Source organism: Topomyia yanbarensis, chromosome 3, assembly GCF_030247195.1.
Source record: "Topomyia yanbarensis strain Yona2022 chromosome 3, ASM3024719v1, whole genome shotgun sequence".
Classification (NCBI taxonomy): domain Eukaryota; kingdom Metazoa; phylum Arthropoda; class Insecta; order Diptera; family Culicidae; genus Topomyia; species Topomyia yanbarensis.
In genome coordinates this window covers 347649099-347674658 of record NC_080672.1, presented here as the reverse complement: position 1 = coordinate 347674658, position 25560 = coordinate 347649099, and the positions used below count along the sequence as shown (strand labels likewise).

The 25560-nt window shown below is 39.7% G+C and overlaps 2 protein-coding genes across 3 annotated transcripts in view; one reads left to right on the top strand and one right to left on the bottom strand.

Moving 5' to 3' along the window:
• LOC131689020 (sodium-dependent dopamine transporter) overlaps nucleotides 1-5409 on the bottom strand; it is a 76558-nt gene extending 71149 nt beyond the window's left edge. For both annotated transcript variants that reach the window (XM_058973751.1, XM_058973746.1), the window contains exon 1: nucleotides 4693-5409. Coding sequence is in view for 1 of the 2 variants with exons in the window: in XM_058973746.1 (XP_058829729.1) it covers nucleotides 4693-4765 (73 nt within the window). In the remaining variant the exon portion in view is untranslated. The remainder of the gene's footprint in view (nucleotides 1-4692) is intronic.
• Nucleotides 5410-16611: 11202 nt separating this feature from the next.
• LOC131692141 (glycerol-3-phosphate phosphatase-like) lies at nucleotides 16612-17770 on the top strand. Its single transcript, XM_058979016.1, has 3 exons — nucleotides 16612-16752; nucleotides 16816-17111; nucleotides 17171-17770. Exons 1-3 carry the CDS (start codon nucleotides 16656-16658, stop codon nucleotides 17723-17725), a joined length of 948 nt encoding a protein of 315 aa, XP_058834999.1. The 5' UTR covers nucleotides 16612-16655; the 3' UTR covers nucleotides 17726-17770.
• Nucleotides 17771-25560: the final 7790 nt, after the last annotated feature.

Below are 25560 nucleotides of genomic sequence, written 5' to 3'. Positions count from 1 at the left end.
CTTTGAATTCTGATGATTTTCACTCATATTTTTCCATTTTTAGTAAATTTTCTTAGGGTGCCGACAACATTCTGTCAACATGAAAAATTTTATTAACAATTTCGTAAATTGATATTTTTTTACCATTTTGAAAAATGTGGTCGTTTCAAAATGGTAAAAAAATATCAATTTACGAAATTGTTAATAAAATTTTTCATGTTGACAGAATAAATTAAATTCTTTCATCAGTTATTAGCTGCTGATGCCTTAAGCTTTCCATTGGTATTCTTATTCCCATATATTGTGCAATTGGAGTAATGTTGTGAGTCGAAAACAAATGTGTGCCGACAACCGAACACATTCCCCTACTTCATACCAAAATGTTTAAAATTGTTTACGAAAATTTTACGAGGCAGCCACAGTAATAATAAATTGTCGATTTTTGTAAAAAAAATTTTTTTGAGCTCTCATAAACGGTTTTGTGGGGTACATTCGTACCCCAGTACTAAAATCGCTCCAATAAGTCTAATTTTTATTGAATTTATAAATAAATTGGATAGATTTGTTCTAAAATCATTCATAAAGCAGCCAGTTCAAAAATTTTCGTATTTAGTCTATTTGTTATGTATTATTTCACTTTTTATAGAACAAGTCTTTAAAATACGTCAAAACCTCCTTTTTCCTTTATATATCTAGAACTCAGTAGTGTCTAACCGATTTTGAGCTTCTATCCCGATCAGAATAAAGTAACAAGATTATAACAGAAAACAATTTCTGTAACATATTTTGTTATAAATTTGGTCTTGTTAGTAGTTAAAATAACAGAAATTTATAACAAGTAACAATGCGAGATATAGTTTTGAAATATTCCTGTTATGTGTTTCTGATCGGGATACGACGATAAGAAGATTATGAAATTGTCTTTTGAACAAAAAGTAAATAATTCCAAAACATCATCAACAACATCACATCAAACGCCAATACAAACAGAAAAGATACAGCAATATGCAGTAACGGCGATTAAACAAGAAGGTGTTGAAGGGATAGGTAGAGCCAGTGCATTGTACGTGTATATAAAGTTAATGTGTTCCAGGCCCTGAATATGACGAATTGAGTGCTGCGTGATACGTATTATATACAAATCATATTCACTAATGTGTTTAGTCTTTGATCAGCAAAAACAAAAGTTACGATAACGATCCAAGCGCCTTTTTCTAGTTACTTTGCTATAGTGGCTTTATTATATCAAATAACAAATTCTATTGTTCAGCAATGTTGAAGCTTATACAATTTTACACAAGTTTCTCGTTTACTATGTATCGATATTATGCTTACAACTGTCATCACTTCTGAATTTCGTGGAAACCTTTGCACCGTAAATGTCGCATACTGTCAGAAATAAGCAATCGAAGTCAATCTCGCCTTTGTTAAATGCGAAGTGAAAAATGACAATCACAAAACTAAATGTATTTAAGGATTAACGACAAACTTTCGAGAATTGTCATTTGCGAAAGATATTTTGAGGGCGACGGGAGAAGAAAAAGTTCACACTAGAAGCGCACTCAATCATGCATTTAACATTTTACATTCGGCACAATTTGTAATCCTTTTATGAAACTCTAAAATGACGAATTAACTTGTTTGTATTTATATTAAATTAGTGCGCTGTTTTGAAATGGTCATCTTGATTCAGGGTGGCCAGATAGAATTCCTTAATATCGGTAGGGTCACTAAAAGTTTATCGGTAGGCCGGGTTGTTGTCCCAAAAACGTAGTATTGACATAGAATTGTAAAATACTGACAACAAAGATCTCAGACCAAATCCAACCCAAAAAAAAAGAATATTGAGTAGGATGTGTCCAAAATCAATAAAAATCGGTAGTTTTCGGTAGGAATAACAAAATATCAGTAGTTGTACCTGGGTCGTCTGTGAATCGGTAGGGAAGACCAAAATCGGTAGGAGTACCGATAAATCGGTAGGTCTGGCCACCCTGTCTTGATTACCTCTTCCGAATGTAAATAAAGAAAACAAGTTCGTAAAAGACGTCACGGAATTATTTTCTCGCATTGAAATTTACAGTATCGCAATTAGTGGACGGTGATCTATGGTGGCGACATCATTCGAAACACGATGGTTTCATGCAACTTAGGCTAAACGTCAAGTTGCGGGAGGGTTGCCAAAAATACACCCGCTCGTTCAGCCTAGCGCCATCTATAATTTACTAGTTGATGCAACGATTTCATTGATGATTGAGGAGAATTCTTGCACCTTAATTAATTGAAGCAGGTGAAATCGTTTAATGTTATTTTTTCAATATTTATATATTTTATCCCAAAAATTTTCTTACTGTAAATACGGGCTAAACGAAGTAAGTTACATCCATTTTGCATTGAAATGTTGTTGAATAGCTCCTCATAAATAACCTGCCCTACTAATACAAACACCTATTCCTGAAACATCTATGAAAGTAGTATGGGTTCCCTGCACTTTCGCAAGTGGATGTTGAACTAACATTCCTTCGCTTCCTCGACGATTGTAAGGACGTGGCCAGGTGTACACTGTGATGCTTGTTCCACTTTGAAGAAAAAGCGTTAATCCCAAATGTTTTTTCTTGCGACACGATACGGTGGATATCATGATAACTATTAGCTGATCATTGTACACTGTACAGCCACCCACGATTTGTGCAATCGTATATGCTATGCTATGCTAAAAGTTAATTCTCCATAATTACTACTTGGAGGCTTATTCACCAAAATTATTGTACTAGAAGATGCACTGTATTCTGTTGTAAAACTTTTTCGAAAATACAAAGCCTTCAAAATTGACTATTTCGGAATTGTGTGATCTAAAACGTAAAGATCTGTTTTTCAACATTCACCCCATCCTTCTGCCTTTTTCTTCACTCTAAGGTCCTAAGGTACATGGGAATGAGACTTTATATGCAAAATCTGAATACGTTGGTCAATTCGGCATACAAATATACGCCATAACTTGCCACTAACTCGACATATTTGTTTAATTTTCATGATTTTCAACCCCACTAGGTGGTTATTAATATACTAAATAATTTAAAGAAAATCGTCAATTGCTCATAAAAACCGATTCCGATGTAGTAGAGACAAGAAGAAATCACATTTTTTTCATCATTTTCCTCCTATTTTACGAAAAATAAAATGCGAACACTGAAATTGTTTTAATTTGTAGAACAGTGTTATTTTTTATGAATATCTAAAAATGTCAAAAGGTTATCTAGAAAAAACTTAAATAACTCGTACCCCACTAGCCACTCTCTTCAGTAAAAATACGCCCCTATATTTGGCTCAACTACATGAAGTGTTTCCTATGCTTTTAACATTTTGTAGATACTCAGTTTTAAAAGAAAAACTAATGAAAAGCACCAAAAATTACACTTTTTACTAAGTTTGAATGGCTCTATCGCTCTTATAATCCACAATTTGTACAAACTAACTAACCAAACTTCTCCATTTGGATCTCCAGAAAAATAAAAAAATGCTGAAAAAAATCTAGTTCAGGCGCACTTCAACAAGCATGAATTTGAAATTTTACCCAAAACCGGCCCATTTTGGAAAAATCAAAATTCGCCACCAGTACGGAGAGTTTTAAAAAATTCACTCCGAAGAAGAAAGTGGTCCTGATACCCTAACCTTTCATTAAAGAAGTGAGCCTGATGACTTTTTTAACATGATGTCATTTTGGGACACCCTATTACATATCTCCGAGTTTCATTTGGACTGCACAAAAAAAAAAAACTTTTTTAACGCGCGCACTTTTTTCGACGTTATTTATAAAAGCGTTTTTGATATATTAACAAATTATGTATTTTTAGATAGAAAAGACATACGTCAATATCTTTCAGGAATATTTAATTTGTTGGTTAAATATGTCACGAGATCTATGTGTTTTAGGTATCCAGATTTTGTCACGAACAAGCCCTACCATGAATATGGACCGCGCCAGCAAATTACCCAACCATTAAAACACGATAAAATGGTCTTAAAACCCATAAATACACCAGAATATTGTGTTTATATGGGAACTTATTATTTTATTATTATTTATATTGAATTTTTAGGAATTTGCTATGTTTCGATTAACTAAAATTGTTTTTTTTGTGAAACATTTTGCATCTAGGTTCTTGAATGTTCTATCTAAACTAATAAGCATAATAAATCGAAACACCTTAATCGTACATTTTTTATAAATTAAATTTCAGTCTAAGATTGTGTTTAACATTTTCTTGAATTATGAAAAGTCATATCATAAATATGATTGCTTTCGAACATTATGACATCGCGACCTGAATGTCTCAAACGCAATAACAATTCAAATTATCTGCCTAAGACAGTTCCTGTTTCCTGTTTATTTCCAGATAGTGAATAGCGTTGTAGTAGTTTACGGAGCTTATTATTTATCTCACAATTGATTTCGAGATGATGATTATCGAATAGCGAACAGCATCAACCGCAGATCGTACGCCTCGTCTCGTCTTACTGGCTTCGGATTTGCGAAACCGCCAACAATATAATACAATATCGTAATCATAATTCGCACAAAACCGCACCGAACCAATTGAAATAGTTTTACCGATTATCTCTTCTTACTGAGTTGAAACTTAATTACAGCAAAATCCAATCCATTCTCGCAGAGAGCGCCATAATTAGTGAAGGAATTTTCCGAACCGTACCTACCTGGTTTTTCCACCAGCTTCACTGGAGTCTCCAGTAGTCTTAGCTTTTCCCGTGGGTCATCCAGCTCGAACATAAAGCAGCTGGCCGGAATACTTCACCAACAACAAGATCCGTGCAATGCCACCTACGCTAAAGCTGGCGGTGTACCTGTTAGAGCCCACCAAGAACCACCTGTTGCTTGGCGGTTGTGTTTTCTTGTCTCGCTAAAATAAATAGTTCACTATGTTGCCAAAGAGAACATTTTTTTCTCTCAACTAGTTTTCCTATTGAAACAACAATTACTAGAATAACATTTTGTTCTTTTTTTCCTTTGAAATTACTTCAAGGGCCGTCGAAAATTCTAAGATTCCTCAGAATCCATCACATAATTAGTTCAAAAAGATCCACTATCCACCGACGGAAGCACTACTATCCACTTCACCGAGGTGCAGTTGCGGCGGGGATTCAACTATTGCCTGATGTTTCTTTGAACGTCTAACCAAGTTATCAGCAGAACTAATTCAACCATGGACCGAGGGAAACAAGGCAGTGGCACTTTATTTCCGACTTCCGGAACTTCCCTTTGACTGACTACCTTCCTCTCTGCACCACCAGCTCTGCACCACCGGACTCGGAGTGTTAATCCACCAATAGAGAATATCAGCTCCAAGCGGTTGGAAACTATTGCTACTTCCTGGTCTTGGTGCTGCCTGATGGAGATCTATACTTTTCTGTGTTCCAAGGAAAACTGGCAACGAATTTCCACTGTGCGTGTCCTTTTATAGGCTGGCTGCTGGTACCGATACCGGCGAGAAGCAACGGTCCTTTAACAGCAACCGAGTCACGCGCCTGTGTACCGATTTGAAGGCGCGCTTTCGCTCCTTTGCCTGTTGGGCAACAACCGTGTTGTTGTGGACCACGTGCTCCACTACGAGGTGTGCGCAATGGGAGGAAGCAATTATAGGATTCGTTTCCGTAACGATGTGTAAGTGTTATGCTGAAGAAGTTGTTTCTGCAATCTGTCTACGTTCTATTGCACTCAAAACACCAAAATAGCATAATGGGAATGGAAAAATCTTGCCATTTCGACCATCATTGCAGTGAGAAAAGAGACAAAATTTATTTAATGATGGTGCACACTTATCTGGACAAGCCATCATTGGCCGTATAAGAATGAGAAAATGTTTAATTTTTTTTCCTTGTATTTTCTGGTTGGCCCACTGAACATGAAAGTCAGGAATGTATATTGAGCGATTCTACGAAGACTCATCATAATGATGATATTTAAAATAGTAAAATTGTTCGATTCAGATGAAACTTTATACGTTTCAGCAGTATGATAGACTAAGCATTTTTCACAGACAAGCAAATGTTTTGACTCTAGAATTTTTTTTAAAAAGGTATTGGCATCTTCATGCAGAAAATATATGTAGGGGGAGCTACATGCTTGGAGTGGATGTTTTGCGAATAAACTGTCAGATCAGTAGCAAATCTTTAAAAGTTTACGTAATTTTTGCATGTTTAAGAAAATTGGCCTTAGTTTATAGAAAAATGAAAGTGAAGTGGAAGAAAACTAATTTCCTTCAAGATGGTAATAGATTTACTATGCAAAACAGGGATATAGCATATTTTTTAATTTTTCTTTCTGAACCGGTATGAAACCACTTTGTACAAAGTTGTGTATGTTCGAAATGAGAGCTAATTCTTGCCAAAAGTGCATTTATACTGGTTATGCTTTGATTGGTTGTTTAAATATTCTTAACTCGGGCGGTTGTGAACCCTAACCTAGATGCACAATATACACATTTTAGAATATTTCTTATGTTTAACTTGAGTGTGTCTACTAAAAACTATTATCATTGACTTCCAAATTGTTTTTCTTCCCCTCTGAGTCCATTATTTACTATAATTGATGCTTATTTAAGCAAAAACATTAATAAATTACATCAAATTACTTAGCATACATAATATGTTAATAGATATTATCTACGCACGCACAAACATCCACCTTATCTTGTTTATGCCATTAATCTGTAGATGTCGCAGCAAATAATTGAGCTTTGCAGCAAAATGCCAATTACGCTGTGCACGCTGACGAAGTCGACATAAAAATGACTTTTACTGTGAGCCGTGTTTACAAACATTGCTTCACAGTTTAATGGCAGTGTTGGTAAACACGGCTCACAGTAAAAGTCATTATTTATGTCGACTTCGTCTGCGTGCACAGCCTGATAGGAGTTTTTGTAAGCATCGGTTCAAAAAAAATATTGTTTAAAAATTTGAATTTTCTGAAGGCATAACCCGGTGCTGTAGTCAGATGAAAATTTTTGTCCGGGAATCTGCAGAAACGGCACTTTTCTAGTTTTTCGCAATATTTCGAACTGACCATGATGGGTTTTCGAAGTTCGTGTGCAGGATTTTCTTCTCATCTTCTCATCTTCAATCAAGTACATTTGTTTAACGCTGTACGTATGGAAAGCAGACACTGTAATTCTCACTCACTCAGGCGAGGAATAGCTTATCCTATGTTTAACTTTTCCTGAATAAAATAAGTCATAAAATTCTCCGTCTCCTTAAACAGCTTGAGAATAAATAATAGTTAATCCGATAAAATTTAACTGATGATCTCCCTTTTCACCGGATAAGGAGATAATTGTTTAATTTAGTAAAAAAAACAAAAGTGTCAAAATTAAACACAAAATTACCAAAAAGTCGGTAAACAAAAAAGGTTAGAATTGTTTTGTCATGTTTTTGAAATTCGTTAGCTCATTCTCCGGCGAATTTAATTAATCTGTAAAAATAGTGCATCTTATTTATCCGGAGAAGTTGTGTGAATGCTAATCACATTTCATGTGAAAATGTGAGTTTTTGTTTTCGAAGTGTTTAAGGGGAGCACTCCCTCGAGACATTTCAAAAAGTCGATTTCTTTTTTTTTTAATCTATAGATATAAGCCTTGAGAATATTTTGCCCAAAGTTTCAAAAGCCTGAACTCGGCAGGGTCGGCGAATCATGTGAGTAGTATGGGTAGTATTACCCACTCGAAAATAAACGAGAGGGGAATTACCCACTCGAAAGTTTGGAACAAACTAAAAACTGAGATTAACCACGTATGTGAGGTACACACAAAATGCATGTGTCCAAAATTAACGATGTACAACGATTTAACTTTTTTTACTCAGATGGAAATTTCTTTGCGTTAAAATTTAAATTTCCTGAAAATATGGAGGAATAATTAGGGTTTGTTTAAAATTAGAAATTATTTTTTATATTAATAATATAGAACAATACATTTTGACACATCTACATCTTACAACAAGGATTTCAGATCGATGTATTTTTGTTGTACTGCTAGTAGTTCGCTTTTCCACTACTCATGTGTACCAAAAATAATATAGATCAATTTATTCGCTTCTACTTAAGTTTTTTCCTTATTCGGCGTGTTATTTTTCTTTTTATTACTATATCTTGAAGAAGATTCATACTAAAGGGCGAAAACGAAATTATTGCGACACCGAAAATGTCATGCCAATTTTCTTATAATGTTTAAAATCAAACCAAGATTTTAGGGTAGTTTTATACATATATTTACTTCAAAAATCAAAAGAAAAGTTAATCGATGGAGCCTTGAGTGTAAAATTGAACGTATTTTCGCTTGATGTCCTCCATCAAAGTCTTTACAGTGTCATTCGGTACCAGTTTCTCAGTTTTTTTTCCATTTTCTTAACATGTCCTTCTCGTCTTTGACTGTCTTCTTGCTCTTCCGAAGTTCCCGCTTCATCACTCATATCCACTAAACAAAATACACGCGACAAACACTTTAATATAAAACATTCAGGTGATAAGGTGAACGTCTCAGCATAAAAAGTTCTTATAAATTGTCAAACGCGGTCTCAAGCTTGAACCTACAAACACCCGCACTGGCGCGATCGTGAGTCGATCACTCCCGGAAGTCTCTATTCTCGGTACCAGAAGTCTAGGTCCATGCCTTCAATTGGACCTATTAATAAAACACTCATATCCACTAGACAACACGTTCCATGGCGACATGACCGGGAACCCTAGTGATATGGGGTAACTCACTTTCTTCTAGCATCTGAACCGTACTCCGCAAATTAAGTATCAGACTCGCGGTTCGCGCACGATCATCCAAGAACACACGCAAATATGCGAAAGGACACACTGTCATAAAATGGAATTGATACAAGCGAAGTTGTATACACTTTAGCACACGCGACAAACAAACGCACACGCTATCGAATACTTTACCGTACAAATGCTCGAGCTCTTCGCGATGACACACGCGATCGCGAAGTCCCTACGCCCGCTCATATCTACACATTCAGAATCACGGCCCGCTGCAATTGACCTTAAGCAGTGTTTTAGTGGGTGACTAGGGGTTATAACGGTCTGAGACCCGGTGGGAGCACGAAATGTCATGCCAATTTTCCTATAATGTTTAAAATCAAACCAAGATTTTAGGGTAGTTTTATACATATATTAACTTCAAAAATCAAAAGAAAAGTTAATCGATGGAGCCTTGAGTGTAAAATTGAACGTATTTTCGCTTGATGTCCTCCATCGAAGTACAGTGTCATCCGGTACCAGTTTCTCAGTTTTTTTTTCATTTTCTTAACATGTCCTTCTCGTCTTTGACTGTCTTCTTGCTCGGGTTCCCGCTTCATCACTGCTCCACCGGGCGCAGCTCCGGACAGTTTGGCGGATTCATGTCCTTTGGAACAAAATGGACAGAATTGGCCTCATACCACTTGTTGCGTGTAGACTCGCTAAACGCGCACCTACCGTCCAACTACCTTGGGCGACAGACATTCTTGGCAGCTGTGACGAGTGACAGTCGGAAGCACAGAAAGATAGAAGTAAATGAGTAGTGAGTGGATGACGCAGCAGGTTTTTTGCCATCTTAAAATATAAATTTATTATTTGCCTAACTTAGTTTAAACTTACTGCTAACTTATCTAAGGAAAGTATAGTATCTAAAATTATCAAATTATCTTAAATTACATTAACCTAATTATATATACAGTGGATTGAACCTTAGTCTAAATCTGAAACCGAGTGTTAACACGGCATGAGCACATGCTCAATTAATTTGCTTATAGTTACATTTGGTAAGATGTTTGATGCTCTAAAATGCTACCTAAATACGTTAATACTAAATATTATAGACAACACTGGGACCGATTGACCGATAAGCTACTGGAAACTATTAACGGTTAACAAGGGATGCAAAACGTGAGTTCCTAACCTCAATTATCACTTATTGCGCTATATTATTAGAATTAGTTATTAGATGGTTAAAATATTGTATTTCTTCATTTCTTTCCTTATGCAGGAGAATTATAATCTCTCTTCGTTAAACCCAACAACACGATCCGACTTTCACTTGATTGGGAAACAAGCCGGAGATTATAATCGCGGACGAACCCTTTACGACCTGTTGGCTAATTTCCAACACCACTCCAGGACACTTAGAATAGTGGCATGATGCCAAATCTGGCCAAAATAGCGGAACTTCGTCGTGCTGCTGTAAGAACGCGAAAGGCGCTTCTCGAGGCACTCAGATTTGTAGATCTCGCCATTTACTGTGCCCTTTGTCACGAAAGGCTCACTCCTCAGTCCGCAAGAGCAGATGGCCTGCCAAATGAGATATTTGGAGGCGAACTTCGACATTTTCTTCTTCTTAAATTTGTCGTCCACATAGAACTTGCTCTTGCCGGTTAAAAACTCCAACCCCGGAATTTGCTTAAAATCGGCTTTTATATACGTTTCGTCGTCCCTCACACAGCAGCCCTATTTTATCAGCCTCTTCTCGTAGAGCTTCCGTGCCCGAGTTTTAGCCGTCGATTGTTGCCGCTCATCGCGGTTTGGGAAGTTCTGTACCTGGTATGTATGTAGTCCAGCTCTCTTCTTTGCATTCTGGACGTAGCTCTGCGACATGCCGATCTTTTTAGCCAAATCACGGCTTGAGACGTTGGGATTTGCTTTAATCATCCGCTTCACCTTTCCCTCCGTCTTTTTGTTCTCCGGTCCCGGTTTTCTTCCAGCTCCTTTGCCGTGGTCCAACATCGACCGCTCCTGGAACCGCTTCAACACTCTGGAGACGGTTGAATGGTGAATGTTCAACATTTTTCCCAACTGCCGCTGCGACAGGTCAGGAAATTCCAGATGTTTGGAAAGAATTTGTTCTCTCGACTCGCGTTGGTTCACCTCCGTTTTCGTTGAATCGAAAACGACTTCGAGTTTGACAGCATGTAAACAATACACATAAATGAGAAAGTGTGCAAAATTTGGTTGATTTTTACCCAATGGTAAAAAACTAACTAACTCTCTCTCTCTCTCATATACACTCACAATCTCACTCATTCGAAACGTACAAACGTGGCCTACCCGATAACACAAGCCTGATCACAAACGCGAACATGCAATTGCAATCATCCACACATATTTGCGCCCACGATCTCGCCAACATTAAAACACTACGGTAATTAAGTGAACCCTTTAGCACTTATAAATTTACAAACGCAACCCACCGCAAGCGCGATCATGAATCGGTCATGTCCAGAAGTCTCTACCGCCGCTCCTAGCAGCCTAGACTCACGGTTTCAGTTGGACCGATAAAAATGACGCTCACATTAACTAGACAACACGTTTCATGGCGACATGACCGGGAACTTTAGTGAAATGGAATAACTCACTCTCATCTAGCATCTGAACCATACACTAAAACTTAAATATTAGATTCACGGTCTGCGCGCAATCATTCTGGAATATGCGAATAGCTACACGGTTCTAAAAAGCTGATGCATACCCGCTAGAACACGCGACAAAAACGTTAACATACAAACGCTCGAGTTCTTCGCGATAATCCACGCACACCTACGCCCGCGATCTCGCATAACACACCGGTGACTAAGTGAACGTTGCCGCGCTTATAAATTCACAAAAACGCTCTCAGGAGTGAACATACAAATGCCCGAGTTCGCGTGGTCGTAAATCGGTTACGTGCGGTAGTCCCTATCCTCGGCCCTAATGGCATAGATCCAATGTCTTCAGGTGAACTAACCAAAAGAATTTGTCGACAGCTTTCACCCAAAGCTGCGCGATGGATCCCCATCATGGCACCTTTTTTTCCTTTTTTATTAATTTTATTAAAAAAAGGAAAAAAATGTACCATTTGAGTGAAAGCTGCCGACACCGTATTCAATCAGCACGCAGTGTCCATACGGCACAATTGCCGTTCAAATAAAATACCACGGCAGGCAATTAGTGAGGGCAAAAACTAGCTCATTCAATGAGTTTCAACGTCGCTAATGCTTAGTGTGGAAGTTTTCCGTGATTTAACTTTTTGTCGATTCCGACAGCATAAGGTACAAAGTTACTCGTCCAGGACATGCCGCAGACTCAGGTGATTTGCATTTCACATGCCAAAATATCTTGACTCCTGCGGTAGCAGACAAAGGGTTAAATCACCGCGAAACTAAGCTTGCTCATATGACCCTACTCCACGCCTTTCTAAACTTCCTTACTTCAACGCTTTGAGTGCTATGGCTCTTAATATTGAAAAATATATCACACCTTCCAGTCCATTGCTAATTAAAAGTCGCTACAACAATAAAAAAAGAAAATACACTCACTCGTAGTCGCTAATAAAAAAGGAAAGAAAAAACAAACAAAAATGACGCTCATATCCACTAAACAACACCTTCTATGGCGACAAAAAAATCGAATTTATTCACGCGAAAGCTAATACACGCGATAAACACGTTAATATAAAAATGCTTGAGCCCTTCGCGATCATCCACGCTACTTACACCCAAGTTCTTGCAAATATGATAACATTCGGATGATAAGGTGAACGTCTTAGCATAATAAATTCTTATAAATTGTCAAACGCGGTCTCAAGCGTGAACCTACAAACTCCCGCGCGATCAAGAATCGGTCACTCCCGGAAGTCTCTATCCTCGGTACCAGAAGTCTAGGTCCATGCCATCAATTGGACCTATTACAAAAACACTCATATCCACTAGACTACACGTTCCATGGCGACATGACCATGGAACTCTAGTGATATGGGGTAACTCACTTTCTTCTAGCATCTGAACCGTGCACCGAAGATTAAGTATCAGTTTCGTGGTTCGCGCACAATCATCCAAGAACACACGCAAGTATGCGAAAGGACACACTGTTATAAAATGGAATTTATACAAGCGAAGTTGCGTACACGTTAGCACACGCGACAAACAAGCGATTGAACACGTTACCGTACAAATGCTCGAGCTCTTCGCGATGATATACGCGATCGCGAAGTCCCGACGCCCGCTCATATCTACACATTCAGAATCAGTTCGGCGGTCTAAGAGAACGAAACTCCTCCAAAAAACCGACTGCAGTGTGGCGCTAATGACATTAGATTATTACTGTACTGGCCTGATTGGCTGTCGAACGTGAAACTTATTCGTTCGACGCGCCAAGTGGGTTTCATTATTAGTACCTGGTAAATGATGACGGAAGTATTTTCTTGCATTGATGATATCCAGCTTTTTACGTGCCATGATGGCGGTCAAAATTGCTCAGTTCGTAACACGTTTAATTGCCCTTTTTGACAATAATCGTTTACGTCAATCGCCCAGTGAGATTAAGTCATCCTACGTTTAGACCGCCATTATGGCACGTAAAAAGCTGGATGGGATGGTTGCTCTATTTTAATTGTTTTAAGATAAACATTACATAGTTTCACTAAAAGTTCAATTACAGGTGATAAGAAAACACTCGTTTTTTCGTTTGACACAAAAACATTTAGTCGAACTCGATATTTTATTGCGAATTATTAAGATCCGGAATTATTTTTGTATTGTTGAGGTTAGAAATTAGATTTATCAGTGGATAACCTCGACACTCACACTCTTGCATTCTGTATACTTGCACTCTTTACACTTGCACTCTTTAATCCAGTGATTTTCGCCCACTACCGTGTTTTTTGTCGATATTTCAATCTCTGAATTTCATTTTAGTACAAACTGAAACCGGAGGAACGAATTCTTAGTGAAGTAATAAGAAATTTATCACCTAAGTATTTTTGAGGTAGGAAACATATTTCTTTCATCAATATTACTTTTTATTAGAAGAAAAAACATTTAATTATAATATTGCTTGAATTCATACAATGCAAAATTTACTTTTGATGCATTTTGACAGACGGAAATAAAAACATCATCACTGCACTTTCGTGCCATCTTGCGGTCTACATGTAGCTTTGGATCGCGAATAGCAATTTCACTTAATAGTCAGCCTTACGTCGGTTTCATTGGAACTATCGCACACCACTGGTTTATTTTCTCGTATTTTCACACAATTCGTATTATTGTAGATTTGCGGCGGCATCACTGCCATCGGAGCTGGGCGCTGGAACTCAGTGCTTTTAGGAAAAATTTAAATTCTTTACTAAATGATCTTGCGTGCGATGAAAATGAAAGCGACCTGATCGATGTGAGTCCTGGATGAGATGATCTTCCCGTCCCTTTGATTCGGACTTGACAAGCGACATCTTCAATGTCTGATACCGAGAAAAGGTTAATCCGACTGAAAGAAAATCACATTTTGATTTCCAAAAACGCTCCCATATAGTGCTTTCTCGGCCCTGACGAATAATTTTAAAATTGTGAAAGATCTACGCAGGAAGTTAACCAGGTTTTACATAATGCATATACATAACCTAGGAAAAAATATTGGTACTGAAATATAGGGAAACTGGGTTTTTGATGTCACATGTGGAAATTGCTGCTGGTTTATAAAATTTCCGAGACCAGGAGCCACTCACATCGGTTTTGTAACAGCGCCCCTTAAAGGGCACTCTCTGGCCTTAGAACATGTTCAGGAGCGTTTTATTTTGTATAGGAGTTTCAAAGTAGAACTGGAACTGAAACATTCACATCCCCAGCAGAGCGTTTTGTTTTATAATTTCGAACAATTTTGTTTTAAAATTTAAAACTGTTATACGACGTTTGTTGCTGATTTTAAAACACGTTTAGAACTATGTTTTAAATACATGCAAAGTTTTCAGCGTAGACACCTAGGCCCGATAGACTGGGGAAAAATAAATTTGAATGCAGGAACGCTGAAGGCATGGCCAGACATGAATTTTAAACTGAATAGAACATCCGCTAAAACTGCTGCTGAGGACAGCAAGTCCTAGTTTTAAAATTTTCAGTTTTATATTATAGAACTGTCAAAATTATGAATCTAGAACTGAAACACATGCTCTTAGGAGGCTTAAAAGAGAAAATGATTTTCTTCTTTCGAAAATTTATAGGCACAGTAGAAGAAGTATAGAAATTAATCGTGGCGTGTGGCATTTCTTCTCGAAGCGTTCCTTAAAAGAATGTTTCAATTATTCCCCGCATAATTTATACGCGGGATTATCGAGAAATCATGCGGAGTTTATCCACAGTAGGAAGACTTCATTATTCTATCCGAATTTTCCAGTCTTGCTTGTTTCTACAATAGTTAGCTGTACAGTACACTCAATTGTGTTCAACAACGGCAGTTTATGCCCCGCGGAACAAAAACGCAAATAGGTAGACGAATTCCGTTCAAAAGAACCAAGTTTGGAAGAGTAGATTCGGCAAAAGGCTAAAATATAAGTTTTTTTTTCTTGTACTCTTCTATTTTTGCTGAACGCAATTGCTTGCAAACCCGAATTTTAACTGACTGAAGCAAAGGGTTATTGAAGGAGCCAATCCCATACTTCGCAATTAGGGCCCCTGTCGGAGACTATACCATCAATCTTTACTTCCCAGGCGGGTACGTAGACAGGATGGGTCTTCGTACATGGCCGAGTGTTGTTTAGTTAGATCACGCAAATATCGATGATGATAAATGTCCTATCTTTGGTCCGCAAGTAGACAATCCAGGGGTATTAGATGTTGTATTAGATGTATCGAAAAGGAGACATCATTTGTGCCGTCGGAGAAATATCCAAATCGACCTCCATTGTAAAGTCCACCTCTGTCACTACAATGTAAAGAGTGTGGCGTACGGTGGCGACTGATTACCACTTTTTCGTCACTTTTAGCGTTTGGCTTCTTGTTCAATCACTTCTAACCGTTTGCGATTATAATGTTCTTCGTGAGCTTTCAACAATTACTAAGGTTGCCAAAAATGCACCGCTGAACCTCAGAACTTTTATTCAGACTATCAGTTAAACAATAATCTTTACGGTAGTAATTCCTCAAGGAAATGGGTTTGCGATGCACAGGCAAAATGACAAAATGGCAAAATAAAACCGGAGAAAATTAGGGCCTCTGCACCATTGAGCCTGAGATCGTCGGAGATCCCTTCGCACTACACACTCTGCTTTGGTTTCAGCAGAAATGAAATCATCGTACACATGTATTCGATATGATTTCTCCAACTGGTCCTATTTTTTTGTAACGACATGAAGTAAAGATTTGCTTATCATGCAAGTTAATATATTTTGGAATAGCTACGAAAAAACAAGCGAAGGATCAAGTATACGCACTCTCCCCTATTTTTAGTCTGCTGTAGTTGCATGTAAGCCACGCAATTGTTATCAAACTTACGATAAGGCATGATGTACGCATTGAGTGCAATGATAACACATCTTCAATAATTCATAACTGCCAGTAAGAGTAGATGATCTTATTATTATAATAATATTTATTATAATTACAATAATTGTTTCGAGCTATATTTTACTTCTTCCTTCAATAACAAAACTGGCGCGAAAATGTCAAGTACTCGTCTTTGAGCAAAACAAAAATTTGAATCGAACTTGCTCTATTCATGGTATTTACTAAAAGAGTAAACACTGCTCCAACTAATGTGATCAAATTGGCAGAATGCTCAGAGGAACTATATGATGAATCAAAAAACAGGTACCCTAGTTGATTGTGAGATAGCAACGTCGTTTGAACGAACTGCTCAGTCCACTGTCGAACGCGAAGCCATGAGAAGCATCCTCAGCAAGCGGCTGCTCGATCTAAGCCCGGAAGATAAACAGCGGTTCGTTGACTCATTCGATTACGTATTAACTGATTGCGATGGTAAAAGCAATTTAGCGTAATTTCGTTCGATTAACGCCAAATAGAGCTCTATTATATGTATAGGTGTAGTGTGGAATACGTATGGACCAACCGAAGGAGCAGGAGATGCTATCAGCGAGCTGAAGGGCTGCGGAAAACATTTGGTCTACGTTTCTAACAACAGCGTTAGATCGCTGGAGAATTATCAGGAACAGGTGCGCAATCTAGGCCATGAAGTTGCTGAAGAAGATGTGATAACTCCAGTTTTCAGTGTAGTCAAATACTTGAAGTCGATAGAGTTCCAAGGATTAATCTACGGGATTGGATCAGTAGAATTTTTAAAAGTATTGCAGGATGCAGGCTATGAGGTGATTAGTGGGGTAAGTTACAAGTTCGTCAGCGAAGAAAGTTACATATGTATCGAGTAAACTTTTTCCAGCCCAACGAACCAATGCCCGAAATGATTCGGCTTATCGCTCCCGTAATTTATGATAAGAAACCAGTGAAGGCGGTGATAATAGACTTCGATTATAACTGCAACAACATCAAACTCTTGAGAGCACAGATGTATCTGAAAGGGAATCCAGATTGTATGTTAATTGCAGGACCAACCGATTACACTGTAGCAGTCTCAACTGGTTTTCAAATTCTTGGTCCAGGTTATTATGTTGATATACTGGAAAAATCCACTGGGAGGAAAGCCACTATTTTAGGAAAACCTGGGCATCTGTTAGGTGAGATGCTGAAGAAACAGTATCATATAAAGGATTCTCGAAGAGGGTTGTTCGTGGGAGATATGATCGCACAGGATGTAGCTGTCGGAAAGGTTGCTGGCTTTCAAACGCTGCTTGTATTGACTGGTGGAGCGAAACTGTCCGACGTTGAGCAATTGAAGGACGGTGATGCAATTCCTGATTATTACACGGAGAGCTTTGCTGACTTGGGTCAAGTGGTGAAAGAGGTACAGTCTTTCAAGAACAAATCAAATTTGTAATTTCATTTTAAAGAAATTAAAAGCTACAAGAATATTTAACTGGAATTAGTGATTGTAGTTTAATTCTATTGACGTTATGTTGAGATTTTCTTAATTTTATGGATACATTTGATATTGTGACAGGAACAAAATATATTTTTACAATAACGCAATTGTATTCGGCCTTTTCGGATGTAGTCGTCGTTAAAGGTAAGTGTTCAAGGCAAGTTTTCTGCGCATTTTGGAAATCTTCAAATGTTCTCCATTGTTCCGGATCTACATAGAACAGAAATTCCGTCGATATTTCCATTATTTCGAAGAAATAAAGGATACTTACTACTTACTTTTATTCCTGCGCACCTGGTGGTGCAAAGGACCGTTGTGAAAGATCCCAAGCAACCAGAAGTTCGGATAATACTTAAAAGGCACACTTTAAAGTTCACATAAAGTTCTTAGCGAACTTTCCAGCTGCTTAAACTTTAATGGAACTTGAAAGCTGCTTAAGCCGTTATTAGAACACAAAACGTATTGCAAAATTACTTAAAACGAGAAGCTTGTGCAGCTCTCTTATACGAACTTTTGGTTGCCTGTGATCGCCATCCTGGGCGATTGCCCGCCATCGCCTTGACCTGCTGCCAGGTCAAACTTTCGTCGACTTCTTTTATTTCCTTGTTGAAGTTGCGCCGCCATGAGCCTCTGGGTCTGCCTCTGCTGCGATGTCCTGCTGGGTTCCAGTCTAACGCTTGCTTGCAGATTTCGTTTCTGCCCCTGCGCAGAGTGTGGCCGACCCACCTCCACTTCTGTTCCCGAATTTCTATCGGAGAAAACAAGATGGCTGACTGACTGAAAGTGTTGTTCCCGAAACTCAATAGCGGAAATTATGTGTCATGGCGGTTTCGGATGAAGTCGTTGTTGGAACGCGAAGAGTTATGGGACGCTATAGAAAGTGTGAAGCCCGAAGAAGGAAGTGCTGAGTATCCACAATGGAAGAAAAGTGACACCAAAGCTCGTGCGACAAATGCTTTGTTTCTAGATGACAGCCAGCTTCGTTTCGTGAAAAAGGCGGTTTCCGCAAGCGTGATGTAGCAAAATCTGAAAAACTATCACGAGAAGGCTACTATCGGTACTCAAGCGATGCTGTTGCAGCAGTTGTGTGCAATTAATTTGAGTGAAGGGACAGTGTGGAGAAACACCTCGAAGAAATAGAAAGTTTGTTCGAGCGGCTCGATAATGCGGGTGTAGAATTAAGTGAGCAGCTGAGAGTTATCATGATGCTGCGGAGTTTACCTTCTTCCTTCAGCAGTTTTGTCACTTCACTGGAGAATCGTCCCCAAGATGATCTGACAATGGACTTGGTGGTTACGAGATTGCGTGACGAGTGTCTAAAGCGTGATGGTGCCGGTGGAAGTGTCAACAAAGAAGAAAAAGTTCACAGGGTAGAAGTAAAAGGAAAGGATGAACAGAGAAAGTGTTTCTTTTGTCAGCGTCCGGGACATTTTAAGCGAAACTGTCGCAAGTTTCTCGCGACGAAGAATAGTGAAAATTCAATAAATTCCAACAAAAAGTCTGCCCCGGAACAGCAAGCAAAGCAAGTGCAAGTGGAAAAACCTAAGCCAGTTGCAGCCGATGATAGGTCTGTGGTGCATTGTGTTTCATGGCAGGTAGCTCTATTCACTTGCACTTGTCACATGACAAATGACCGGAAGTTTTTTGCGGAGTTTAAAGATGGTGTTGTGGTTGAAGTGACCTTGGCAAATGGGTCGAAAACGAAGTCCTCTGGATGCGGAAGTGGAATTGTCATCGGTGTAAATGGCAGTGGCCAACGTATGGCCATTACGTTGGAAAACGTTCTGTATGTTCCCGCGTTGGAAGGAGGTTTAATTTCTGTACGGAAGCCAGCAGCGAAAGGTTTCACAGTGATCTTCAATAAGAATAATTGTGAGATCAAAAATACTAACAACAGTGTTGTTGCTGTCGGTGAGCTGATCGGGTGCCAATATAAGCTCAAGCTGGCAGAGAAGTGTATGGTAGCAGCTAGCGGAAATCACACGGAACGATGTCAACATACATGGCACCCTCGCTTCGGCCATCGGGATATAAACGTGGTCAACGAAATGCAGTCGAAGAAGTTAGTGAGCGACTGGAAGTGAAAGATTGCGGGGAGCGCATCGTGTGTGAATGCTGTTATAAAGGTAAATTAGCCCACAAGCCTTTTCCCCCGCTAGTGGAGCGGAATTCGAAGCAAGAAATGGATCTCATACACTCGGATTTATGTGGTCCAATGGAAAACCCGACTCCAAGCGGTAATAAATATTTCATTACCCGAATATATGATTATTCTCGCTTTTGCGCAGTATTTCTACTCAAAACAAAAAACGAGGCAGAGCAAAAGATAAGGGAATACATTCGGTGGACCGAAAATGTTTTCGGAAGAAAGCCAAAAGTAATTAGGTCGGATGGGGGTGGCGAGTTCGAAGGTGGAAATCTGCAGCAGTTCTATAGAGATGAAGGTATTCAGTCACAGTTTTCCACTCCCTACTCCCCGCAACAAAACTGGATAGCAGAGCGAAAGAACAGGTCGCTGCAGGAGATGGCTAACTGCATGTTGTTGGACTCAGGGCTTCCAAAGTGCTATTGGAGTGAAGCGATTCTCACAGCGAACTATGTACAGAATCGACTTACATCAAGGTCCGTCGATAAATCCCTTTTGAGTTATGGACGGGTACTGCCCCGAATTTGGCAAATTTAAGGATATTCGGTTGCGAAGCTTACGCCCACGTGCCTGATGCTAAACGGAAGAAATTTGATGCAAAGGCAAACAAATTAGTGTTCATCGGTTATTCCGGTCAGCACAAGGGCTATCGGTTCCTCGATCGCGCTACAAACCGAGTAGTCATAAGCCGTGACGCTAAGTTTATGGAGCTCGGAAATGGTTCTGAGCAGCAGGGCAACAATTTCGAGGAGCGTACCACTCCGATGGAGGAGCCATGTGAAGAAGTGACGATTCAATGTAACAGCGATCAAAATGTAGATGAAGAACATTCAGTGTACGGTGATGCAAACGAATCTATCGGAAGCGACTTTTACGGATTTGAAGATGTACCCAATGATGAAACTGGAGATATTGAAGTGTTGTTAAGAAGAGACCGCATTACTCGCGGAGTACTACCAAAGAGATACGATGATTTTTCGGTGGGACAAGCTACACTTGATAAAGAACCATGTGATTATAGAGAGGCATCGGTGATCCCTGAGTGGAAGTGCGCGATGATCGAAGAAATGAAGGCACATGCTGTGAATAAAACATGGGAGCTTGTGCGATTACCAGCCGGGAAGAAAGTGATAGGCGCGAAATGGGTTTTCAAATTGAAACGTGATGAGGCCGGTTGTGTAGTCAAGCACAAAGCTCGCATAGTGGCACAAGGATACACTCAATCATCCGGAGTGGATTTTACAGAAGTGTTCGCCCCAGTGACGCGGCAGACGACATTACGCGTATTATTGGCGGTCGCCGCACATAAACGATTGAAGCTGAAGCAAGGAAGGTTTCGTGTGCAGGCTACGGAAGAGCATCTATGGATCACGTCAATCTGCAAGATGCTGGCATAAGGTACTGCATGCCGCACTTATTGAGTTGAAGTTCTAACCGTGCGACACAGATGCGTGCCTATATATATATATATATATATATATATATATATATATATATATATATATATATATATATATATATATATATATATATATATATATATATATATATATATATATATATATATATATATATATATATATATATATATATATATATATATATATATATATATATATATATATATATATATACGTCGTAGAGAATGTGAAGTATATTTGTTAGTGTATGTGGATGATTTGATAATCGAAAGCAATAGTGAAGAGAAGATCGACAAAGTATTTGTGGCGCTGCGTCAAAAGTTTGGTATGACGGTACTAGGTAATGTTCGGCATTTCCTGGGATACGAAATAGAGAAAGAAGACGGATGTTTTACGCTTAGATTGACCCCGTACATCGATAACTTGATCCGGAAATTCAAGATGGAAAATTCGCGGCCCGTGAGAACCCCAATGGATACCGGATACACTTTAGAAAATCTGACCAGCAAGGATTTTGATGATCCATCTTTGTACCGAAGCTTGGTAGGAGGGCTCTTATATCTAGCCGTAAATGCAAGACCCGACATATCTCTCAGTGTCGGCCTTCTAGACAGAAAAGTTAGCCAGCCAAATAATATGGATTTGTCAGCTGGGAAGCGTGTTTTACAATACTTAAACACCACAAAGGACTGGAAGCTACGATATGGATCGAAGGAGAAATGGAAGCCAGTTGGATATACGGATTCGGATTGGGCCGGGGATCGGCAGACCAGACGCTCAACTACAGGTTTCATGCTTTTCTATGGTGACGGACCCGTCAGCTGGGTGAGTAACACTGGGTGTATTGGTTTGAAACCGTAAGGAGTCTCAGTACTCATCCAGGAGGAGTGTAGGAATAGAATGAGTACTGTGAACACCCCTCGTAGAGTAAAAGTGTGTAGAGATTAAATAAACTATACTACCAACACTGTTATCTTACTGCTGCTAATAATAAAGTGAACTCGATACTGATCGAACGTGTTTTTTCTGCTTTCTTAACGACGCGAAAGATATTACTTCCCGGGTGGTTTCCTTTTCCTCTATTTTGGTCACGTTTCGCGTGTCTGCTGTTCTGAATGCCCATCATACAGTAGTACAGATTTCACGTTCGAGTTTAATATTCGGGTTTTGGTGCGTCGACTAATCTGATTGTTTTTCCAGATATTTCTTAAACTCGCAAAAGCAGCCCTCGCCTTCTTGATCCATGCTCCTATGCCGATCTTGGTGCCTCCATCAGACGCCATTTGGCTACCAAGATATTGGAAGCTTTCGACATTCTCCACTGCTTGCCCAGCTACCGTAAAGCTGGAAGGGTTGACCGTGTTTATATCCAACGATTTGGTCTTGTTTACGTTGATTTTGAGACCTGCCGCTGAGGAGCGATCGGCCAGATCATCAAGCTTACTCTGCATGTCAGAGCGCCATTGTGCTAGGATAGCAACGTCATCAGCCAATTCGAAGTCATTCAGATGCTCCATAGTAAAAGGTTGCCATAGCAACCCACGATTTGGTTCACGGTCAATCGCTCCTACCAGGATCTCGTCGATTACGACGAGGAACAGTAGCGGTGATAGAATATATCCTTGCCTAACTCCAGCCACGACCCGAATGGGGTCAGACAAGACACCATCGTGTAATATTCTGCACGAAAATGCCTCGTACTGTGCTTCAATTAGACCGATGATTTTCTCAGGGACTCCCTTGCGTCTCAGGGCTCCCCACATATTTTCGTGATTGAGACGGTCGAAAGCTTTTTCGTAGTCGATGAACACTAAGTAGAGCTACTCTTGGAATTCATAGACTCCAGGATGATACGGAGCGTGACAAAATGGTCCGCACAGGATCGTCCGGCACGGAATCCTGCCTGCTGCCGTCGGAGAGTTGCATCAATCTTCTCCTGTATCCGGTTCAGGATCGCTTTGCAGAGAACTTTGAGAACGATACACAGTAACATGATGCCCCGCCAATTATCGCATACAGTAAGGTCACCCTTTTTAGGTACCTTCACTAAGACGGCTTGCATAAAGTCGGCCGGAAAAGTTGCGGTGTCCCAGATATTGTAGAATAATTGATGCAACAGTTGTGCAGATACTACGGGGTCAGCTTTGAGCATCTCTGCTGATATTCGATCGACCCCTTGGGGCTCTGTTCGATTTCATGCTCTGGATGGCTGCTTCTATCTCTTGCAATGATGGAGCTTCGGTGTTGACGCGGGTAATACGTCGAACCCTTGGCGGATCATGCCGAGTTGTTGGTGGCGTGGCCGACACTTGAAAAGGTTTTAAAAGTGTTCGAACCAGCGTTTCAGCTGTTCAGCGCGGTCGATTAACAACTATCCAGACGGGTCTTTCACGGGCATCGTAGCATTAATCTTTGTCCCACTAAGGCGGCGTGAGATATCGTAGAGGAGACGGATGTCGCCAATGTTTGCGGCTTTCTCACCTTCGTCAGCTAGGGAGTCTGCCCACGCTCTTTGGTCCCGTCTACATGAGCGTTTCACTTCCTTCACTAAAGCCGAATAGCGCTGATGGCTTTGGCGTCCCTTCGTTCCTCTATCTCCTTCAAGGTGTCATCTGCGATCCACTGTTTTCTCTGTGTACGTAGCTCACCCAGATTATTCTCGCCGGTGGCAATGGAGCCGTTCATGATGACGGTCCATTGATCTTCTACGCTTTCACCTTCCGGAATATCTGCAGCATGGTTCTCCAGCTCCTCGACGAAGGACCTTCTTACCGCAGCTGCTTCCAGACGACGTGTGTTAAACCGACGCCCGGTCTTCTCCTCCTGTTGATGAATCCTTGCAATACGCAGCCGGATCTCGCCGATTAGGAGATGGTGGACGGACGCTATATCGGCGCTATGCTTGTTACGCACATCAAGGAGACTCCTTCTCCATTCTCGGCTGATGCAGATGTGGTCGATTTGATTCTCCGTGAAACCTTCACTGGAAACCCATATCACTTTGTGTACTGGCCGATGCGGGAACAGCGATCCCCCGATCATCATATCATTGTTGCCACAAAACTCTGCAAGCAGCTCTCCGTTTTCGCTCATTTCTCCGAGGCCATGACGTCCCATGACATGCTCATAGTCCGAGTTATCGGAGCCCACCTTCGCGTTAAAGTCGCCCATCTAGATCTTGATATCACCTTTCGGGATTTTATCCACGACAGCATTTAGTTGACTGTAAACGTTCTCCTTTTCTTGCATTTCGGCAGCATCAGTTGGCGCGTAACATTGGATCATGGTAAGGTTTCGAACCCGTGTTCTGAAACGTAAAGGATGCTCCGATTAAAATTTCAAACTCGTTTTTCTCGAAATCAATACAGTGTCACTTAGTCCAGTCTGATTTAACAACGACCACTTCGTCATCAAAAACTGGCAAGTTACATTTTGCTGCCGTAAATAATCCAAATGTTTCGAAATTTCTTTACGGTAACTCCTTTAGGGCATGTTCAGGAGCGTTTTATTTTATATAGGAGTTTCAAAGTAGAACTGGAACTGAAACATTCACATCCTCAGCAGAGCGTTTTGTTTTATAATTTCGAAAAGTTTTGTTTCAAAATTTAAAACTGTTATACGACGCCGTTATATTTGTTGATGATTTTAAAACACGTTACTATGTTTTAAATACATGTAAAGTTTTCAGCACAGACGCTTAGACCCGATAAGGGCCCCGTACACGAGGTGTTAGTAATGTCATTACTGAGCAGTAATTTCACTTTTAATGAACTTGTACGGCGAGTAATGATGGAATTCCCATACAATTCCAGTAATGACACACTTAGTAATGACACTTTTATTGCGCGTGTAAGGGTCCCTATAGACTGGGGAAAAATAAATTTGAATGCAGTAACGCTGAAGGCATGGCGAGACATGAATTTAAACTGAATAGAACACCCGCTAAAACTGCTGCTGGGGACAACAAGTTCCAGTTTTAAAATTTTCTGTTTTATATTATAGAACTGTCAAAATTATGAATCTAAAACTGAAACACTCCTGAACATGCTCCCGCTGAAGATCTTTGCGAGGTGCTGACACAACTAGTGGGTGGGAATAGGGATCTTTAATTTGGAAAAATTGTGCCAGTTTTTCATATGTATTGGTAGCGGGTGTCCTTACGAGTACACTCATATCATTCTTAAACCTTAATTATTCTTTTATGATTTTTAAATTTAAATAAA

Coding starts and splice junctions, on each gene's coding strand:
- LOC131692141 (XM_058979016.1), top strand. CDS start 16,656: ATGAGAAGCATCCTCAGCAAGCGGCTGCTCGATCTAAGCCCGGAAGAT. Junction 16,753..16,815: donor CGTATTAACTGATTGCGATG/GTAAAAGCAATT, acceptor TTATATGTATAG/GTGTAGTGTGGAATACGTAT. Junction 17,112..17,170: donor GCTATGAGGTGATTAGTGGG/GTAAGTTACAAG, acceptor AACTTTTTCCAG/CCCAACGAACCAATGCCCGA.